Consider the following 18435-nt stretch of genomic DNA (forward strand, 5'->3'; position numbering starts at 1 on the left):
TGTTTGAAAGGATTATGTAACAATGGGTATCATTTCCCTTTTATTTTTCCTCTTTGAACTTGGAAAAGACCTTTGCTACCCTATACAGTCAGAAAAGTAGCCATTTACTGTTTTGTGATGCTCCTAGATCAAAATGCAGGAGTTTTCCTCCCACGGTTGCATGTATACAGGCTCAGGATTTTGAAGGTAGCTTTGGCAAGTGCAATTTCCATGGTATACAGACTTCTGTCAACACTCCCACTTCAAAGGGTTCTGTTTGAAGAAGCAAATGTACTAAGAATGTGAACAATGACGACCCCTGCAGTGCTAAGTTTCCTGTGCTTTCTCTGGAAGGAAGCAGTCTAAGCTTTGACTTTCCTGAATGTCTAAATCCAGTTCTGCTGCTGCTGCTGCTGCTGCTGCTAAGTCGCTTCAGTCGTGTCCGACTCTGTGCGACCCCAGAGACAGCAGTCCACCAGGCTCCCCCGTCCCTGGGATTCTCCAGGCAAGAACACTGGAGTGGGTTGCCATTTCCTTCTCCAATGCATGAAAATGAAAAGTGAAAGTGAAGTTGCTCAGTCGTGTCTGACTTTTAGCGACCCCATGGACTGTAGCCCACCAGGCTCTTCTGTCCATGTGATTTTCAGATTTGCCCAGTTTAAAACTTCTTCCTTCCCTGAAACCACCTCCTGGTATGAGAAAGCACCTGAGCCTCAGGAACAGTTGAGTCAGACCTGATGGGGTTGATAACAACCTATTTTTGCTGACCTGTGACAGGAAGCAGAGCTGATTGGCAGCCTGTCAGATTTTCTGTCTTCCTGCCCCTTGGGGAGAGGGCCAGGGGCTGTGTCAGCTAGGTGAGACCAAAGAGGATCCTATATCTCTCCATCTACACCAGGATCCCTCATCCTGACACTGAGATTGTGGTGTGTATGTGTACTTGGTCACTCAGTCACGTCTGACTCTGTGTGACCCCATGGACTGAGCCCACGAGGCTCCTCTGTCCATGGGATTCTCTAGGCAAGAATACTCAGTGGGTAGCCATTCCCTTCTCCAGGGGATCTTCCCAACCCAGGGATCAAACCCAAGTCCCCTGCATCTCCTGCATTGGTAGATGGATTCTCTTACCACTGAGTACCTGGAAGCCCACACTTTGCCTTAAATAGAAAGGAGAACATGTCACAGCCTGTTTCTCCAACTTAAGTAAAATTCAGTTTTGTAAAGTGTGACTCCATGCCCAGGCATTTCTGTAAGAGCGTTTTACCTAAAAGTGCTACTCTGTTGTAGCAGTAGGAAGACCAGATAGCCAGATCAGTCTTCCGAAGTAAACAACTATATTTATACATGTGTATTTAAAAACGTTGAGTTCATTGCTGAACTAATTTTTTTTTAAAGGTTATGCACAGAGGCCAAAAATAAAGTAAAAGCAAAACCTCTGGGAAGTGAAACCGGCTTCTATTCTGGGGATTTCTGCAGAAGCCTGGAGGTCCTGGCGTTCTGCTTTGATGAGCACACAGACCACACAGATCAGCCCCGGGGCTGCCAGAGGCTGGAGCTTCCAGGCAGACTCTCTATCCAAGCTGGGACTCAGGGGGCCACATTCTCAGGCCAGAGAGAAGGAGAAACAAACCCACTGCATGGAAGAGGACCACATGGGATCTTGCATGTCTTGATCATGGTGATGAATGGATGGATGGATAAGAAAAAAAAATCTCCGCTGAGAATTAAGAGTACAATTCTCTTTTCTCTGGTCCAAATTCTTAGTCTAGGGCAGGGGTGAAGGCTCTCAAAAATTCAATCTGGAGAAAATTCAAGGGCTGAATTTAACTTAAAGTGATCCCAGGGTTATAATTAAAGTAGTCCCTGGGCTCAAGGAGAAGCAGATGGAAAGTTTGACTGGAAAAAAAAAAAAGATTTCAACCAAAGTCTGAAAGAATTCTCAGGGTCACAAACGAAACAAGAATTTCACAAGCCAAAAATCACAAGATACCATAAAAAAGAGTGAGAAATCAAGGCTAACTGGGAATATATTTGCAACACATTGATAAGGGATTATTATCCAAAATATATTAAATATGCTACAAATCAACAGGAAAAATAATCCAAATAGGAAAACAGGCAAAGGCCTTTCACAAAAGATAAACTCAAATGGCCTACAAGTGGATAAAAAGATGCTCAACCTCATTAGCAATCATGGATGTGAAAGTAAACTTCAAGATGCTGTTACAGGACTTCCCTGGTGCCACAGTGGATAAGAATCTGCCTGCCAATTCAGGGGACACAGGTTCAATCCTGGTCCAGGAACATTCCACGTGCTGAAGAGCAACTAAGCCTGTGAGCCATGACTACTGAAGCCCATGTACCTAGAACCTGTGTTCTCCAACAAGAGAAGCCTCACAAATGAGAAGCCTGGAAGTGAAACTAGAGACTTGCCCCCACTCTCTGCAACTAGAGAAAGCCCACGTGCAGCAGTGAAGACCCAGCGCTGCCAAAAATATATAAATATAGCAGTGTATACATATCAAAAAAGAGATGCTATTATATATACATCCCTCACATCCATCTGAGCCACCAGGAAAGCCCATGATAAACCACAATGGAAAAAAGTATAAAAAAGAATATATAAATATATAACTGAATCACTTTGCTGTATAGCAGAAATCAACACATTGTAAATGAACTACACTTGAATAAAATAAATTTTAAAAATTGTCATTACGTATCATATATAATACGATATACATATGATCTATATAATATATATGATATAGATACATATGATCTATATAATAAATCCTCCCCTAGATTAATATCCTAGGGAAAACCCTTGCACCAGAATGCTCACAGAAACACTATTTATAATCGCAAAATAACTGGAAACCTCTATGTCCATTATTGGGCTTCCCTGGTGGCACAGACTGTAAAGAATCTGCCTGTAATCCATGAGACCTGGGTTTGATCCCTGGGTCAGGAAGATCCCCTGGAGGAGGGCCTGGCCACCCACTCCAGTATTCTTGCCTGGAGAATCCCCATGGACAGAGGAGCTTGGCGGGCTACAGTCCAAGGGATAACAAAGAATTGGACACGACTGAGTGGCTAAGCATACACATGTCCATTATCAACATTAGGACATATAAGGGCAGTGTAGGGTATTCCTATATTGGGGCTCTACAGTGAATGACATGTAAGGATTAACCTGTCCAAGTTTATCCCTTACAGCCTGGCCTCCCAGGAAAGGAGATGGCCTCTTATCTCTGTGAAGTCCAGCCGCTGCCAAGAGCCTAAGGTGCTGATCATTACAAAGCTTGGACCCCGGCCCCTTAATTACGTCGGGAGTCGGCGGTGTCTGGTGCTTCTCCAACTATGTATGCGATGAGTGAATCCTGCTGCCTGCTAGCCACATCAAACAGCTGCAACACCATGCTTTTGACCCTAGATTCATGGTCATTTCAGGGGAAAGAGCTGGGACAACCACCCCCACCACTGCCTGAACCCAGCCCAAACAAGGAGCTGGCAGATTAGGGCCAGAAGCAAGATTCTGCCACATCATAGTGTTATGTATCCCCTTCCCTGGGGACAACAACGGAGAAGCTGTGCTTCCCAATCACCCGACTGAAGAGCACCTCAGCCTGATGATGGGAGTCCCTCCCCTGGAGCACCCTGCCCAGGATGAATGTGCCCTGGGGACCTGGCTATCCCCATCCTCAGTGAATGCTGTTCCAGCAACCTAGGGGGTAGTTCTGTTTGGCCACTTGCACTTGTTGGCAAAATAGTTAAGAACTATAGCTACATGAGAAGTCTCTTGGGAGTCCCTTGGACAACAAGGAGAGCAAAAAAGTTAGTTCTAAAGGAAATCAACCCTGAATATTCACTGGAAGGATTGATGCTGAAGTTGAAGCTCCAATACTTTGGCCACCTGATGTGAAGAGCTAACTTATTGGAAAAGACCCTGATGCTGGGAAAAATTGAGGGGAGGAGGAGAAGGGGGTGACAGAGGATGAGATGGTTGGATGGGATCACTGACTCAATGGATATGAATTTGAGCAAACTCCAGGAGATAGTGAAGAACAGGAAAGCCTGGTGCGTTGCAGTCCATGGAGTTGCAAAGAGTTGGACATGACTTAGTGACTGAACAACAATAGTTATGAGGTCAGTACTGATAAGTCTCAAGAACAGTGTTGAGTGGATAAAGTCAAAGATTGCAAGCTGAATGATTGCAGTTATACAAAGTACAAAAGTCAGCAAAAAAAAAAAAAGGAAGAAAAATAGATTATGGCAAAATTATAAAAGCAAAGATATAGATAGTGGCATAAATATAAAACCCCATATCAGGGTAGGATATCAGTTTCCTCTGCCGGGTAGAAAGAGGGATGTGTTTGCAGAAGGGTGCACAGCGGGCCCCCAGTGCTGTCTTTCCTAAGCTGGGTGATGGGTACAAGGGTGTTTATTATCGTTTAAACAGAAGATATGTTTTAGACCCTTTTGAATGAATGTTTCACAATTGAAATTAAAAAAAAAAAAAACCACTTTTAAAATGTGGGTTAAAGACCTGTTCCAAATTTTGAAACTCTTCAGATGAAATCTTAAGACTTCAAGCTGCTGATTGAGACTGGCCGTCTCCCAACCTGCCTTCACAATCTGTGGGTCATGTTCCCACATCCTGCCCCCCGCTGCCCTCCACACTCTCTCCCACCCCATCCCCGCTCCCTCCTCCCTCCTAACTTGGTCAAGGCAGTGGGGCTGCCAGAGCCTCTCCGTACACCAGCCACCCCTACCCTGGGACAACCTAGGGAATTTTTACTTCTCCAAAATGTGCCTATGTCAACCTCTCCCCAGATTTACCTGCCTTTCAAAAAAAGCCGCACCCCATCTTCTGCATTGGCACCTCTATCCAAAGTCTACAGCCCAGGGTCGTGTCACCTGTGTGCTCCCATCTCCCTGCCTCATCACGTTGCACCTTGTGTCACCAGAGCTTAATAAATGGAAGATTTGCAAATGAAGAAGGCCCTGTGGGCCCCACTTTTATAACACAGGTGTAGATCCCAAGGCCACCAGGGCCAGCAGTGTCACGCCAGTGCAGACAACAGCAGGGAAGAGAAGCAGCCAGCTATGGAGGGCTTCCCAGGAGGCATGTATCAGCTCAACAGCCCTGTTTGATTTGAGGCACTAACTGAGTTTTACAGACAGATGATATTAATAATCCATCACATGCTCTGTCGTGTTCAACTCTTTGGGACTTCATGGACTGTAGCCCACCAGGCTCCTCTGTCAATGGGATTCTCCAGGCAAGAATACTGGAGTGGGTTGCCATGCCCTCCTCCAGGTGATATTCCCGACCTAGAGATTGAACCTGCACCTCTTGTGTCTCCTACGTTGCAGGCAGATTCTTTGCTGCTTGAATCATTGGGGAAGCCCACACCTGCAGAAGTGGAGACCTAAGTCGTAGAAAGCTGTAATGCTGAGATTCAAACCTGGCTTCTGACACCAGAAAGGTCAAAGTCGCTCAGTCGTGTCTGAGTCTCCAACCCCATGGACTTTACAGTCCATGGAATTCTCCAGGCCAGAATATCGGAGTAGGTAGCCTTTCCTTTATCCAGGGGATCTTCCCAACCCAGGGATCGAACCAGGGTCTCCTGCATCGCAGGGATTTTCTTTACCAACTGAGCCACAAGGGGAAGCCCTGACACCAGAGCCCACACCTAACCAGCCCTACACTCCTGGAACACCACAGAGCTGCCTGCTCCTGTCTCAGCTGACGCTAGGGCAGCCAGCTGTCTCTGAAGCCAGTTTAAAATCCCAGCTCTACTATAATGCTTAGTTTTCTGTCTGTGGAATGCAGATGATAGCGCCTGACTGGTGCTGAGAGCTGGGTCCTGGTGCCACTGTTACTGGGGAGACTAGTGTAACTACAGTGCCCCCAGGTGGCTGCCTTGGTCAGTGCCCCAAGGCTGAGCAACCTTCAACAGCGGAGGCACAGCGGGGTGGGTGGGAACTGGGTCCTCATGCATGGAAAGGTACAGACGGATCGTCAAAGGGCTGAAGTTCACAGAGAATGCAATAAGCATTAATTACAAAAATTCATGAGCCTAACGATAAGGGCCCAGAAAAGGTGAGCCTCTTACCATCTATCAATTGAGACCCAATTCCAAAAGATTCACCTTCAAGGCAACGAGCTGAAATCTAGAGACATGACAGGAGTAACAGACCCTATTCCATCTTGGCTGAAATAACAAAGTCTGTCATCCATCCCCGCCCTCCCCCTCCCCACTACCACATCTTCTTTTGTGTTCTGAGTAGAGACAGAACACAAAAGAACAGACCTGGGCTTTGTTCGAAGCCCCAGAGTTGAAACTGTCCGCCTCTTAGCAGCAATGAATTGAATGCCAGCAGGGTACAGGGTGCTGCCTTCAAGGAGATTAAAACCTAAGTTTAAATAGTTAAGAGACAAATGAATAAACACCTCCAAGGTAACGTGGTAGAGACACGCCAAACACCATGAACCTGGGCGGAGTGAGGACACCCGCCTGGCAGGGCAGGGACCCCAGGGAGAGTAAAACAGTGGAGCAGTAGGAAGTAAAAGCGGCAGCAGCAGTTAAAATATGTACAGCACTCACTGCGTTCGTCCGTCCAAACACTGCTCACACACTAACCTACTTAAGCCTTGTTCAGTCGCTAAGTTGTATCTGACTCCTTGAGACCCCATCTCTAGCCTGCAGGCTCCTCTGTCCAGGGGGTTTCCCAGGCAAGAATACTGGAGAGGGTCATCATTTCCTTCTCCAAGGGATCTCCCCAAACCCAGGGATTGAACCTGAGTCTCCTGCATTGGCCGGCAGATTCTTTACCACTGAGAGAGCAACCAGGGAAGTCCACTTCAGCCTTACATCCCTAGTAAGCACAGTATTCCTGTCTTAATGGACACTAAACAGAGATAAATTAATCAATCTGTCTGTGGCCTTACTCTACTAAGTGCCAAAGCCCGGAGTCTGTCCTCAAGCTCGCAGAGCCCACCTTCTAGGCTGGACTGCCAAGGTACCTGAAGCCCCACGGGGGTGCAGGAAGCTGCCCAGTTGCTGGACAACCAAAGGCAAAGTTGTTTCAGGCATAAAATTAACAAAATGTCATCTCACATTCTTTTCCTCTGTGTTCCACTAGGACCGCTCTTTGAAAGGGTACTGATGATCTCCCAAGGCCATACCCAGTGGCACCACTCCAGCCATGCTGGTTTCCCGAGCCTGCAGCACACATCTTGACCTTGATCTTCCAGCCTCAGAACCTTCCCTCAACTGCAACACTCCTCCCCTTTAGCTCCCATCAGTCACCCTCCAGCTTATCATCTAGAAGAGGCCCTTCTTGACCACCCAAAGCAGCTGCACGGACTACCCTACCTTAATTCCCCAACCACAGGGGGTGTGGGTTCCCTGACATTCTGCTAATTTACTGTTTGCTGGCTGGGTCCTCCCAGACCAGTGTGACTTTTAATCTTCAAATACCAGTCACAGATAGATTTCTGATTCAGGCCAGTTGAGACAGATTTTCTGTCCCCTTGGACCGAAGGACTGAGGACGCCCTGAGAGATGGCCAGTTGTGTGGCAGTGAGATCCTCAGCACTCTCCCCTTCCCCCACTTCCAGGCTCACATGGGAGCCACCCAAGGCAGGTGACATGAAACCCCATAAATCACAAAGTCAAAGCCTGCAGGGATGTGGAAGAATCATTCTGGCAAATGGCTTGTAGATTATTTTTTAATTTGTTGTCCAATTAAAGAGACAACAGAACGATGGGCATCCTGGTGGTCCAAGTCCTATTTGGCGCTCCCTCCCCTTGATTCTCCCCGCTACAGACACAGGAAGGCGGCTATGTTTGTTGTTTTCTTTTTTTAATGAAACTAGAGCGCTGCTTACAAAAACCTGCCTGAGCCCTTGGCCCAGCCCCTTCACAGTTCCCTTGGCTCAGCCTCTCCCCAACTCACAGGAACTGGAACACGGTAGGTGTGGAACAGCCATCAACTCCATCAACTCCTTGAAGAGAGGCCCTGGGGCCGACCCTGAGCCCTCAGAGGGTGACGGATGAGGGTGGTCCATGCCACTGCGGCTCTCAGGCCACCACCGGGACCAGAGTGAAATGATGCGAATGTCCCACCCCATATACCCCCCACCCCCCAGTAGTCTCTTCTCCCCTGCCCCCCACCCCCACCCCAATGCTATCCCACTACTGAGACGAGGCCCCACTCCGGTCTGGTGAGCTGCCGCCTACAGGCTGTAGAATTTGAGGCTCCGGTCCATTCCCGTGGAAGCAATGAACTTGGCGTGGTGTCCGAAGGCCACCCCTGTGGTCAGGCCACTGTGCTCTGTGGAGAGATAAGACAACAGTGAGGAGGCTTTTCTTCCTTGGGGTCTCAGCATCGACCCCTGATGACATGCTCCTCACCCATCCCTGTGACCTGGAAACCTCCCATGGCCTGTTAACCCCTAACGCCAGAGCTCTAGGGTGACTGACATGGCACTGAGCTCCAGAGCCTCCGTGGGACTGGCCCGCAGCAGGCACTGTGTGTGGCTGGGCTGAGTGAACACAGGAACACCAGTCCCCGCCACCTAAGCTTTCAGGGGGCAGCTACAGATCGGCTCTGCTCAGCTCAGTCCAAGTCTGAGAACTGACAGGAAGCTGGACTTGTTGGTATTTAGTTCTGAGTCCCTGTATGTAACTGGAACAGCCTTATCAGCTTGTCCTAGCTCACACAGAAAGCTGGGCTCCTGGCACAGGGCAGGGCTGGGTCAGGGGCAGAAGACGCCAGGCAACCCTCCTCGCTGGGCTCAGATAGTTCATGGACATGATCATAGCCGGCCCACCACCTCCCCATTCTAAAGCTGCCCTATGCTTCCAGCCCGCCACTCCACAGACTGCTCCAAATCAAGGCACCGGGGCCCAGGGAAGGTGAAAACCCATGGGCCACACCAGCAGGCCTGGCCACTTCTGGGACACACAGTGAGTAGAATCTGGGGTGGGAGAAGGTGCTTGTGCCCCGCCCACCACCTGCTAATGAGAACAAGAAAACTTCATTAACAAAGATGGCAGCAGCTGCCATTCCTTTAGTTCCTGAAAGTGAAAGAGGCACCCTGTCCCCATGCAGGCCACCTCCAGGGCACCAGCTGGCACAATATGCAAAGCAGTGTCAATACGCCCATTTAAAGATAAAGTAACTACAGCTCCAAAAGGGAAAGTCATGTACCAGAGGCCACACTACTATTAGGAGGTGCCAACTTTGTTGAGGTGGTATTTGCGTGTAACGGACGCACATTCTCCTGTATACTTTAAATCATCTCTAAATAACTTGTAATTCCTAACACAACACAAATTCTATGCAAATAGTTTTAAATATAATGTAAATGCTACATGAATAGTTGCCAGTGTGCAGGCAATTAAGAGTTTTGCTTTTTGGAACTTTCTGGATATTTTCCCCCCACAAATGTTTTTGATCCACAGTTGGTTGAGTCTGTGGAGAATCAACTGTACTATTATTCACCAGAGAAGTTAAGTAGCTCGCCCAGTGTCACAAAGCTTCGAGTGGCAGAGCTAGCATTTAAAGTCAGGCAGTCTGACTCCTGAGTTCCTTGTCTTAGCCACTAAACTCTACTGTTTCAGAGCAATTAAAAGCGGCTTTGGCAAATGCATGCCTGCCACTAGAAACCCCTAACCCAGTGAAACTTTCCCCACTTTCTTCTGGGCCAGAGCACCCAGAGACCTCAGGATCTTGAGGCAAGCCTCTACCTGTAAAGTGAAGAATCTCCGTCCACTGTTTACAGATGTAGATCTGGACATCGGTGCCGCCAAGGGCCAGGTAAGTACCGCTCTGGTCAAAGATCAGTGACTTCACCTGCCAAAATCAGGAAAGAAGTCACATGAAAGGAAGCAGAAACTATGGGCAATTTGGGAACAACAGAGGCAGTTTAGAGTAATTCATCAACAAATGAGGAGGAGGGGTGACAAAGAGGTGTACCTCAAAGTTGTTATCCAGTTGCAACGTCTTAAAGTTCTTAAGTTTGCGCAGATCCCAGAGTTTAACAGAGGAGTCATCGGCCGCTGTAGCCAGGTAGTAGCCGTTCTCCGAGAAGGCAATGCTGGTGATGGGGCCCGAGTGGCCAGGGAAGTTGGCCACATTGGTGCGCTCCTGCGGTTGGGGAGCAGGGAGTAAAATGTCACCCACCGGTCGTGAGGGAGAAAATGGAGCTCAGACAACTCCACTCCTGAGATGTCCTCCACCCTCAGGGAGGACAACCAGCAGGAAGAGCAAGGGTGGACGCCTAGCCTGGGGCTCCCAGACCACACCTACTGTGTCACACACACAGCCCCTGGGACACCCCTGAGGCCAGGTGCCATAACCACTTCATCACACCACACAGGGACAAGAGCTCCAACCCTGGGCTGCAGACGGGGACGGCCATGTCCTACCTTCAAGTCCCAGATCTTGATCTGAGAGTCCATGGTTCCTGTCCCGAAAATGAGTCCATCAGGGTGGAACTGCGCACAGGTGAGAGCTGTTGGGGGGAGACAGACGGACGGTCAGAGCCCACCCTCAGGATACTAAGCACAGCAAAGGTAGGCTCCTCACTCTTCCTCCTGCTCCCTGGGCCAGCACTATGCCCGGCACTCAGCAAGCTCTTGGCAGCATGTACTTTTTAGAACAAATGAGCAATAGCTAAATAAAACATTATACAGCGAATGAAGAGCCCAACACTTAGGAGACAACTTACAGCATCCAGAGGTCTCATCGGTCACCTTGGTGAGCACACGTCCTGTCTGGATGTCAGAAAAGGCCCAGTACTGAAAAAACAGACAACAGAGCCGGTAAGACAGTAGGTCCCCAGGTTCTGATGGCCCCTCAGGAAGGCAGGGACCCTGGTCGGGCAGACCTAGGCAAGGCCATCCCCTCTCTGTAGAGAGGAAATACTCTCTCCAGGTTCTGGGGACCCAGCTGGGTAAGATGTTTCCTCCTCCCAGGATGCCTGAGTTTGGGGACCTCTTTAGGGCCTGGCTGGGACAATACCTGGTCATCAGAGGAGCTCAGGAGATAGTCACCAGTGGCGTGGAGGCTGAGGCCTGTCACAGCGCTCTCGTGGGCACGAACAACCTGTACGCAAGAGGCGTTCGGAACCGACCAAATCCTGATAGTAGCATCAGGGGAGGCAGAAAACACCAGCTCCTAAAAGGAGAGCCAAGAGGCAGATTATCAGAGACAGAAGAGATAGACCACAATCATCTTGCAAAAGGGGACTGGGGACGGCCACAGCTCTGCCAGGCCTGGAACCTTCCATCCACCCAACAACGCCTGAGTGGGCCAAAGGGTAAACGCTATCAGGATGGGAAATTAAACAGCATTTGGCCAAGTGGAGGAGGCCCTGCCATCTAGTGGTAAAAAAGATTAGTGAACTAGAGGGAAACCATCCATCCCTTTCCCAGGACCAGAGAGATATACACCTAGAGCAATTCAGGAACTGAATGTTTAATCCCATTTTATTTAAATAGCCTCATGTAGTCAATGGCTCCTTAGGACAGAAAGTCTGAGCAGTAGCAGGCCTGGAAGGGTTGTGAAGGCATGTCCTAAGCATCCCACACTTAAGAATTCAGGGGCAAGTTAATTCTCAGAAAAACTGGTAACAGGGAGAACTCACATAGTGTCACCAACCTATTATTTTGGTTAGTTAGGATGTTAAAACTCGTAAGGTAAAACTACCATCTTCCATCAGCACAACTGCGTAAGAGAAATAACATACTAACACGCTCAGCATCAAGTTTCCATCCCCCGGCCTGGAAGACTGTGGGAAATCTGGACCTATCCCTCCCCCTCAGACACATGGGGCAGAATTTTGTTGAACTTTGTGCTCTGCAGTTCGTATTTTAAAATAGTGTAGAGATTCTTCCTTCCCTAACATAAAACTTTTCAATATGCTTTTCAAACTATATATTTCCTTTCTTCCCTAGTTTGAAGACCACTGTTTCAGGAATTCTGACAGAATAGTGGGCAATCCCATGACCCCAAATCTGGCCCTGAACCGCCAGTGCTGAAGAGCTGGCACTCTCAGGCCCGTGTCACTTCACCAAGAAGGCAATGGGGGTGGGGGCCTGGTTCTGGGACCTCACAGCATGGGAACAGGGCTCAGAAATGAGGGCTGAGGGTGCTAGGGGAGCGCTTACCTGGGACGGGTGAAAGACCACGCTGGTGACCTTCTTGGTATGGCCTTTGAGGGTGGCCAAAATCTGCTCAGAACTCTTGTCGAAGACGACAACATTCTTATCCGCCCCACCTGGAGGGGACCAAAATGAGATCCAAAAATGAGTCAGGCTCCCAGGCCCCTCTGCCAAAGGTTCTTTTGTCCCCAGATCCAGAGAGGACAGGAGTGGGCACCCTCCTTGCTGTCCTTCTCCTACCCTTCCCCCACCCCCTTCTCGGCTTGCTGGGCTGGGCCCACTCTTACCAGTGAGGATCTTGTTGGTGTCGGAGGGGCAGAGGTCCAGGGCGAGGATCCCGGGAATGCTAGCACTGTGCAGCCCCTATGCAGAAAAAGTCACATCAAACCCAGTCACGGCTGAATCAAAGCAGGCCACAAAGCCACTCAACGGCTCCAGCCCCGGCCCTGGCCCCAGCCCCAGCCCTGGGGAACAAGAGTGACTTCTGTTCCTCGTCCACTGTGCTTGGCTTTCTGCCCGGATGCAGCAACTCCCATCAGTGATGATGGGGAAGGCCACAGCCGGGCAGGAGGAGAAACCCTGACAACTCAGCAGCCAAGGTGAAAAACAGTGAGGGCCAGAGGTCCTGGACAATGCTTCATGCTGGCCTGTCCCACCCTGGAAATAGCCTGGAGGACCCAGTCTCCCAAGTCTGTGGGACCGAGCCACTCACCACATGTGATGCCACCTGTCGGTATTTGCTGAGCTCTTCTGGCTTCACCAGCTCCTCAGGCACAGTCTTCCCTCTCTGAGAAAAAGAAAAATCCCCCAAGAAGTTACTGGGTGCAGGAATTAATTGGCCACCCCCTCTCCTCCTAAGGGAACCACCAGCTCCTCCAGGTCAGCTCTGGGCCCGGCCCTGGGAGGACTCACCTTCTTCCGTTCTGTGGTGAGCACGGTGGCCTTGTCTTGAAGCTGGGGGAGAGAGGGGAATAAGCTCAATGTGAGACTAATTTGCCAGAGAAAAGCACAGTGAATGCTCGTCACATCTACGCTTTCACAAGCCATCACCAAGAACTCATCATCTGCCAGCCTCTGTGCTGAAGGCTTCCGTGCAATATCTTTTTTCATTTTCACTCCAACCTTATGAGGTGGGTGTTGATGACTTTGTTTCTCAGAGGAGGAAACTGAGCCCCAGAGCAGGTGCAGTCACTTGCTCAGGGCCACAGAGTCAATAGCTGGCAGGGCTCCCAGACCACGCCTGTGCCACTATGGTGGGAGCTGAGATGCTGACAAGCTGCATGGCTTGGAAAAGACACAAACTATCAACTGGTACTAAGGAGGATCCCCAAGTCACAGAGCACAGACACAGAATCAGGGGCCAGCTCTGCCTCTTGTGAGCTGTGCTTCTGACTCTGAATCTACAGATTCTTCATCTATAAAATCAAAGTGATCATTCCTATCCTGTCTCCTTCAGAAAATAAAAAATGAAAACATGTAACAAAATGCTTTAATATCTGCAAAGAACCCTAATAAGAGCAACAAATTGCACTTAATAATTAATATCTTTAAAATTCCCACAAGTCCATAGAGTAGGTACTATCATCCTCACTTTAGTAGCAAGGGAAATTAGACATAGGATTAGTTAAGTCAGCCCAAGGTCATAAAGCTGATAACCGGGGACATCAAAACACAAAGCCAGGCAGCCTGGTTGAGTGTGTGCTCTGTACGACTCCACTCCATCTCCAAATGGATGGGGTTTTTACTCATATTGGACTCCAGGCAAAAGGGAGAGTCCATCAGCTTTCCCACCAAGCGAGAGCATGACGTACCTTCTGAATAATCTCAGGAGTCATTCCCACCAGTTCGCCCAAATCCATTGGCTCGCCTGCACCCTGAAGAGAACAAGGAGGAAGGTGAGAGGAGCATGGAATGCCAGAGGAGCACAGAATGCCCTCCTCCTCCCTTGCAGAGGAGGCCGATGGGCCACCATGCACACTCCACTGCTGGCAGGGCTGCGGGGACACTCACCACAACACTTGGCTGGGAGCTTGGCACAGCCTGGGGCACAATGAGACCGGCCTGAGGTTTCAGGGTCGCCAGAGCTGAGAGAGAAGGCAATGTTAGGAATGGGCTATTACAAAACAGGCCTGCCCCAGAGTGGACCCGAGAGTGGGGGATGGCAGGCCGGAGGCTGTACCTTCTCGGGCAGCAGTGACTTCCTTGGTGAGACGCGCAATGACACGGCAGGCGGCATCGTGCTGGTACAGAGCGTGGGACAGCTCCTGGCGGGTGGTCTGCAGCTGCTGGCGCAGGGTGAAGCTGTGGAGCATGACCGCATCCTGGGAGAGGGAGACGCCACAGTGAGGGGGCGGGGAGGCGTGGGGAGCACCCAGCAGAGGAGTCAGCCCTTGATAAGAGGACGCTCTTATCCTAGGCCAATCCCACGGCCTAGACCGGTATCAGTGACCCAAGCAAGATCTGAGTGACCCTGAACTCTTGAGCAGACGCTCCCAAGCTCCTCACCGTGCCAAACCTTGGGCACACAGACAGGAACGGGGGCCAGCTCTTCCCACCGTCTTCTCTAATTTACCGGCACATCTCCGGCGTCATGCTGTCACCTCACCAGAAAGGAACACTAAAGCTGCTGTTTATTGACTGCTCATTGTGTCAGGCACTGAGCCAGGCAGTCCTCAAGACGCAGTCCTTGAGGTTCTCACTGCTGGGGCTCTAATGAGTAAAACAAGTCCCTGACACCATGAAGCTTATCTTACTCCGAGTCTCTGAAAACCCTGAGACAGGTACTAATCCATGCAATATGGTCAGGAAAAGCAGTACTTGGATATTTGCCAAGGGACGTGGCACGTGGGCAACGGAGCAAAGGGTGGAGCCGAGATCTGTGTGACATTAACAACCGGGCTCCTCCTCTGCTCTCACCCTCCCCTCAAAACAGAAAATAAGGCTCCATCCCTCCCATCCCCACCTATGTCCTAGTCCAGTGATCCCCTCTTTTCAAGTGGCAAAAATATAAATTCTCTTCCAGGGACTCACCCACTCATCCTGCAAGGCTTTCAGAATGGCTGGGATGCTGGTGGCTGAGGGAGGCTTGGGCCGGATTGGGTGAGCAACTGCCAAGAGAGACAAAGTGGGCATGAAAACTCATGACCTAGGGCGTGCTGGCCCTCCCACACTCTTTCCCCTTCAGCCCGCACTAACGTGCTATGTACCCGCCACCCTTCCCACCTTCCCAGGCTTTAGGCTACGACAGCCCTGGATTGAGGCTGGCCAGCAGGCACCTTTGATATCAATGAGCTGCTCCTCGGACAGAGGCTGGTTGTTGATGGGATCTGTGCCGTTCTCTGCAATATACTTCTCAATGAGCCGCCGCTCATACACATGATTAGAAACAGGGGACACACAGGGGTGTTCTGGCACTTCATTGGAGACTGCGGAGAAAAGGCAGGTGGTGAGCCTGGGGTGGTGACAGGGACTCTGGCCAAGGGGACGCTTCACCCTCGGCTGGCCTCCACAAGACCTTGCCTCTCTACACTCAGCTAACAGGAATCAAGACATGACACCAAGCCAGTTGTGGACTGTACCCACAATGCTTTCCAGCCACTTAACTACCTTCTCCATCAGTCTCTGACAGTCAGGTAGTCAACAAATAATTGCTGCACGACTACTAAATGCTAGGCACCTAGGGAGCAGTCAATAATTCCTGCCCATCTCATTTCTGAACAAAAACGCTTAGGCACCCATTATACAGCAGGACAGGAAGATACACACAAAGCCCTTCAAGTCTTAGACTAGGGCCTAGATGGATTCTCAGACAAATTACAAGGCGATGTGACAAGAGCTATGATAACAAAGTATTTATTTACATGGTGTTTACTAGGTACCAAGCTCCACTGTAAACACTTTCCATTGATGAAATCATCCTCACCACGCCCCAACAGAAGTATCCATTTACACCCCTGAGGATTGGGACTGTAGCTGCTCTCTGACTTCCAGTACAATGCAGGTGCTTGGCAAATGCTCAGTAAACATCTAACAGACCAGCGAATGGCGTGGAGCTGACGGATACTGAAAAGATGTTCCTCAGGACAGAAACAATGAATGTGAAAATACTCTGCACACTGTCATTTCTTTAACGCTTAAGGACTCTTTTTCTAGTCACATTTCCTTTCACTCTTTCTCTCCTTTGTTTTGGGTTTATGGGGAGGTTCTGAGAAGAGTCAAGAGCTTGAGAGTTAGGAAGCCGAGAGAGAAAAGGATGAGAAACTAATAACCTGATGAACGACCAGAATGCAAAACACCCACTTTCCTCAATAACACATCCAAAAGACAGGACAAAGCATTTGAAAAAAGCATGGATTCAGGGTCAGAGAACCTGGATCCGTTACAAAGCTCTGCCACTAACTAGCTGTACTCTGTTTTACAAAAGCCACATTTCTCCTTGAACCTTACATCCTTATCTGTAAAACCGGATCTTTATTTCTGCTTTGGAGAATTCCTGTGGGGACATAACGACTTTGCAGTCTTGCAAGCACGCTGTAAACCAACAGAGGCTTTTCCAAATGTGCAGCTGTTTTCATCAGCCCTACAGGGTGAGGCTGGTCTGGCTTCCAGGCCTGTCACCGCCTCCAACTCACTGTGCGACCTTCGCAAACTGCAGAAGCGCTACCTACCCAAGCGGGGCCTCAGACAACACATCCAGTGCCAAGGCCATTATTTTTGCAGTTGGGGAAACTGAGGACCTCATCCCGGCGCCAGATCACAAAGCCAACTGGAGGCGGATCCTGCACAAGCCCTCTGGCTTCCTGCTTCCTACAGAGAGCTCTTTCCCCTGCACCACCAGCTCCCCGCTATCCAAGCCTCAGATCCACTGCGCAAACGAGGTGGGTTGCCTCTGTGCAGCCTGCGAGAATGCACTAGAGACGTTATGTAAACTATGAAGCGCTGCGCAAACTGACCTCACGCTGGAGGAGGAAGACCCCCCCGGGCTGACAGGCCGCCGCCCTGCCTCCCCGGAGCCCCGTTTTTCAGGTCCAGCCCCGACACCGGCGCCGCAGAGGCGCGCAGATCCTCACGCTCGGCTCTCCGGCCTCCAGCACCCCGCGAGCGGCCGCAGCCGATACTCACTAGAGCAGATCAGAGACATGGCGCCCTCGCTGCACTCCGAGGCTCCTCACGCTGGGCTCCGGGATCAGCTTCTGGGCCCCCGCGGGACACTTCCAGTTCCCTCGCTGCTTCCAGACGCTCCGCTGCGAGCGGGGAGCTGCCCCGCGGAGCGATGCTCGCGAATAGCTTCACGTGGGAGTGTGGCCAGCCGCGCGCCCCAGCGTCCAGAATTTAACGGAAACTGTCCTTTCCCATAATGCAATCAGGCAGGAAAGGGCGCGCCAGGAAATACTCGGGTATTTCCGGGCCCTCTCGGCTAGTTTCGTAAAGCTCCAATGGCTGGGAGAGGAGATTCGAAACTACATTTCCCTTAATGCACTGGGACCTTAAAGTCAATCAATTTAGCTACACTCTTTTGAGCCAAGGGCGGTGGAACGACCGTCTTGCAAATATTGGAGTATATGAGAATTTTTTTTTTTTAAATGCTATTAGTCTTTTATTTCGTGAGCATGGTATACTTTGATTTACTTAGGTCTTCTGTAATATTTTTTCAGTATAGTTTTATATTATTGTCCATAATGGTTTTGCATATTTTATGTCTATTTTTGAGTACTTCATAATTTTTTATTCTATTTTCAAGTTTTTAATTTATTTTTAATTGGAGGATAATTGCTTTACAATGTTATGTTGGTTTCTGTAAGAATTTCTTAAGGAACTTTTAAAAATGCATTTTTCTGGGGCCTAATTTAGAGAGTCTGCATTTTCCCTTCATGCCCCATGTGTTTCTCTGGCAAGTGTTCTCAGAGGACTAGCTTTGGAAGTGGAGAAGGCAATGGCACCCCACTCCAGCACTCTTGCCTGGAAAATCCCATGGGCGGAGGAGCCTGGTAGGCCGCAGTCCATGGGGTTGCTAAGAGTCGGACAAGACTCAGCGACTTCACTTTCACTTTTCACTTTCATGCATTGGAGAAGGAAATGGCAACCCACTCCGTGTTCTTGCCTGGAGAATCCCAGGGACAGGGGAGCCTCGTGGGCTGCCGTCTATGGGGTCGCACAGAGTCGGACACGACTGAAGTGACTTAGCAGCAGCTTTGGAAGACCCAGTGAAGACGAAGATACACATGGGCAGAGAAGCCTTAACACTGGCTAAGAAACTCTTCTGGTCTTGCCCGTA

General features: G+C 49.8%; 1 protein-coding gene across 1 annotated transcript; it reads right to left on the reverse strand.

The window, feature by feature from the left end:
* Positions 1–7837: 7837 nt before the first annotated feature.
* PRPF19 (pre-mRNA processing factor 19) lies at positions 7838–17523 on the reverse strand. Its single transcript, XM_005902955.3, has 16 exons — positions 17283–17523; positions 15437–15586; positions 15192–15268; positions 14341–14482; positions 14172–14245; positions 13973–14035; positions 13074–13115; positions 12874–12948; positions 12449–12524; positions 12168–12277; positions 11020–11175; positions 10727–10796; positions 10425–10510; positions 9973–10143; positions 9744–9849; positions 7838–8325 (listed from the first exon to the last, which is right to left on the reverse strand). Exons 1-16 carry the CDS (start codon positions 17299–17301, stop codon positions 8228–8230), a joined length of 1515 nt encoding a protein of 504 aa, XP_005903017.1. The 5' UTR covers positions 17302–17523; the 3' UTR covers positions 7838–8227.
* Between the last annotated feature and the right edge of the window lie 912 nt (positions 17524–18435).

Source organism: Bos mutus, chromosome 29, assembly GCF_027580195.1.
Source record: "Bos mutus isolate GX-2022 chromosome 29, NWIPB_WYAK_1.1, whole genome shotgun sequence".
NCBI lineage: Eukaryota > Metazoa > Chordata > Mammalia > Artiodactyla > Bovidae > Bos > Bos mutus.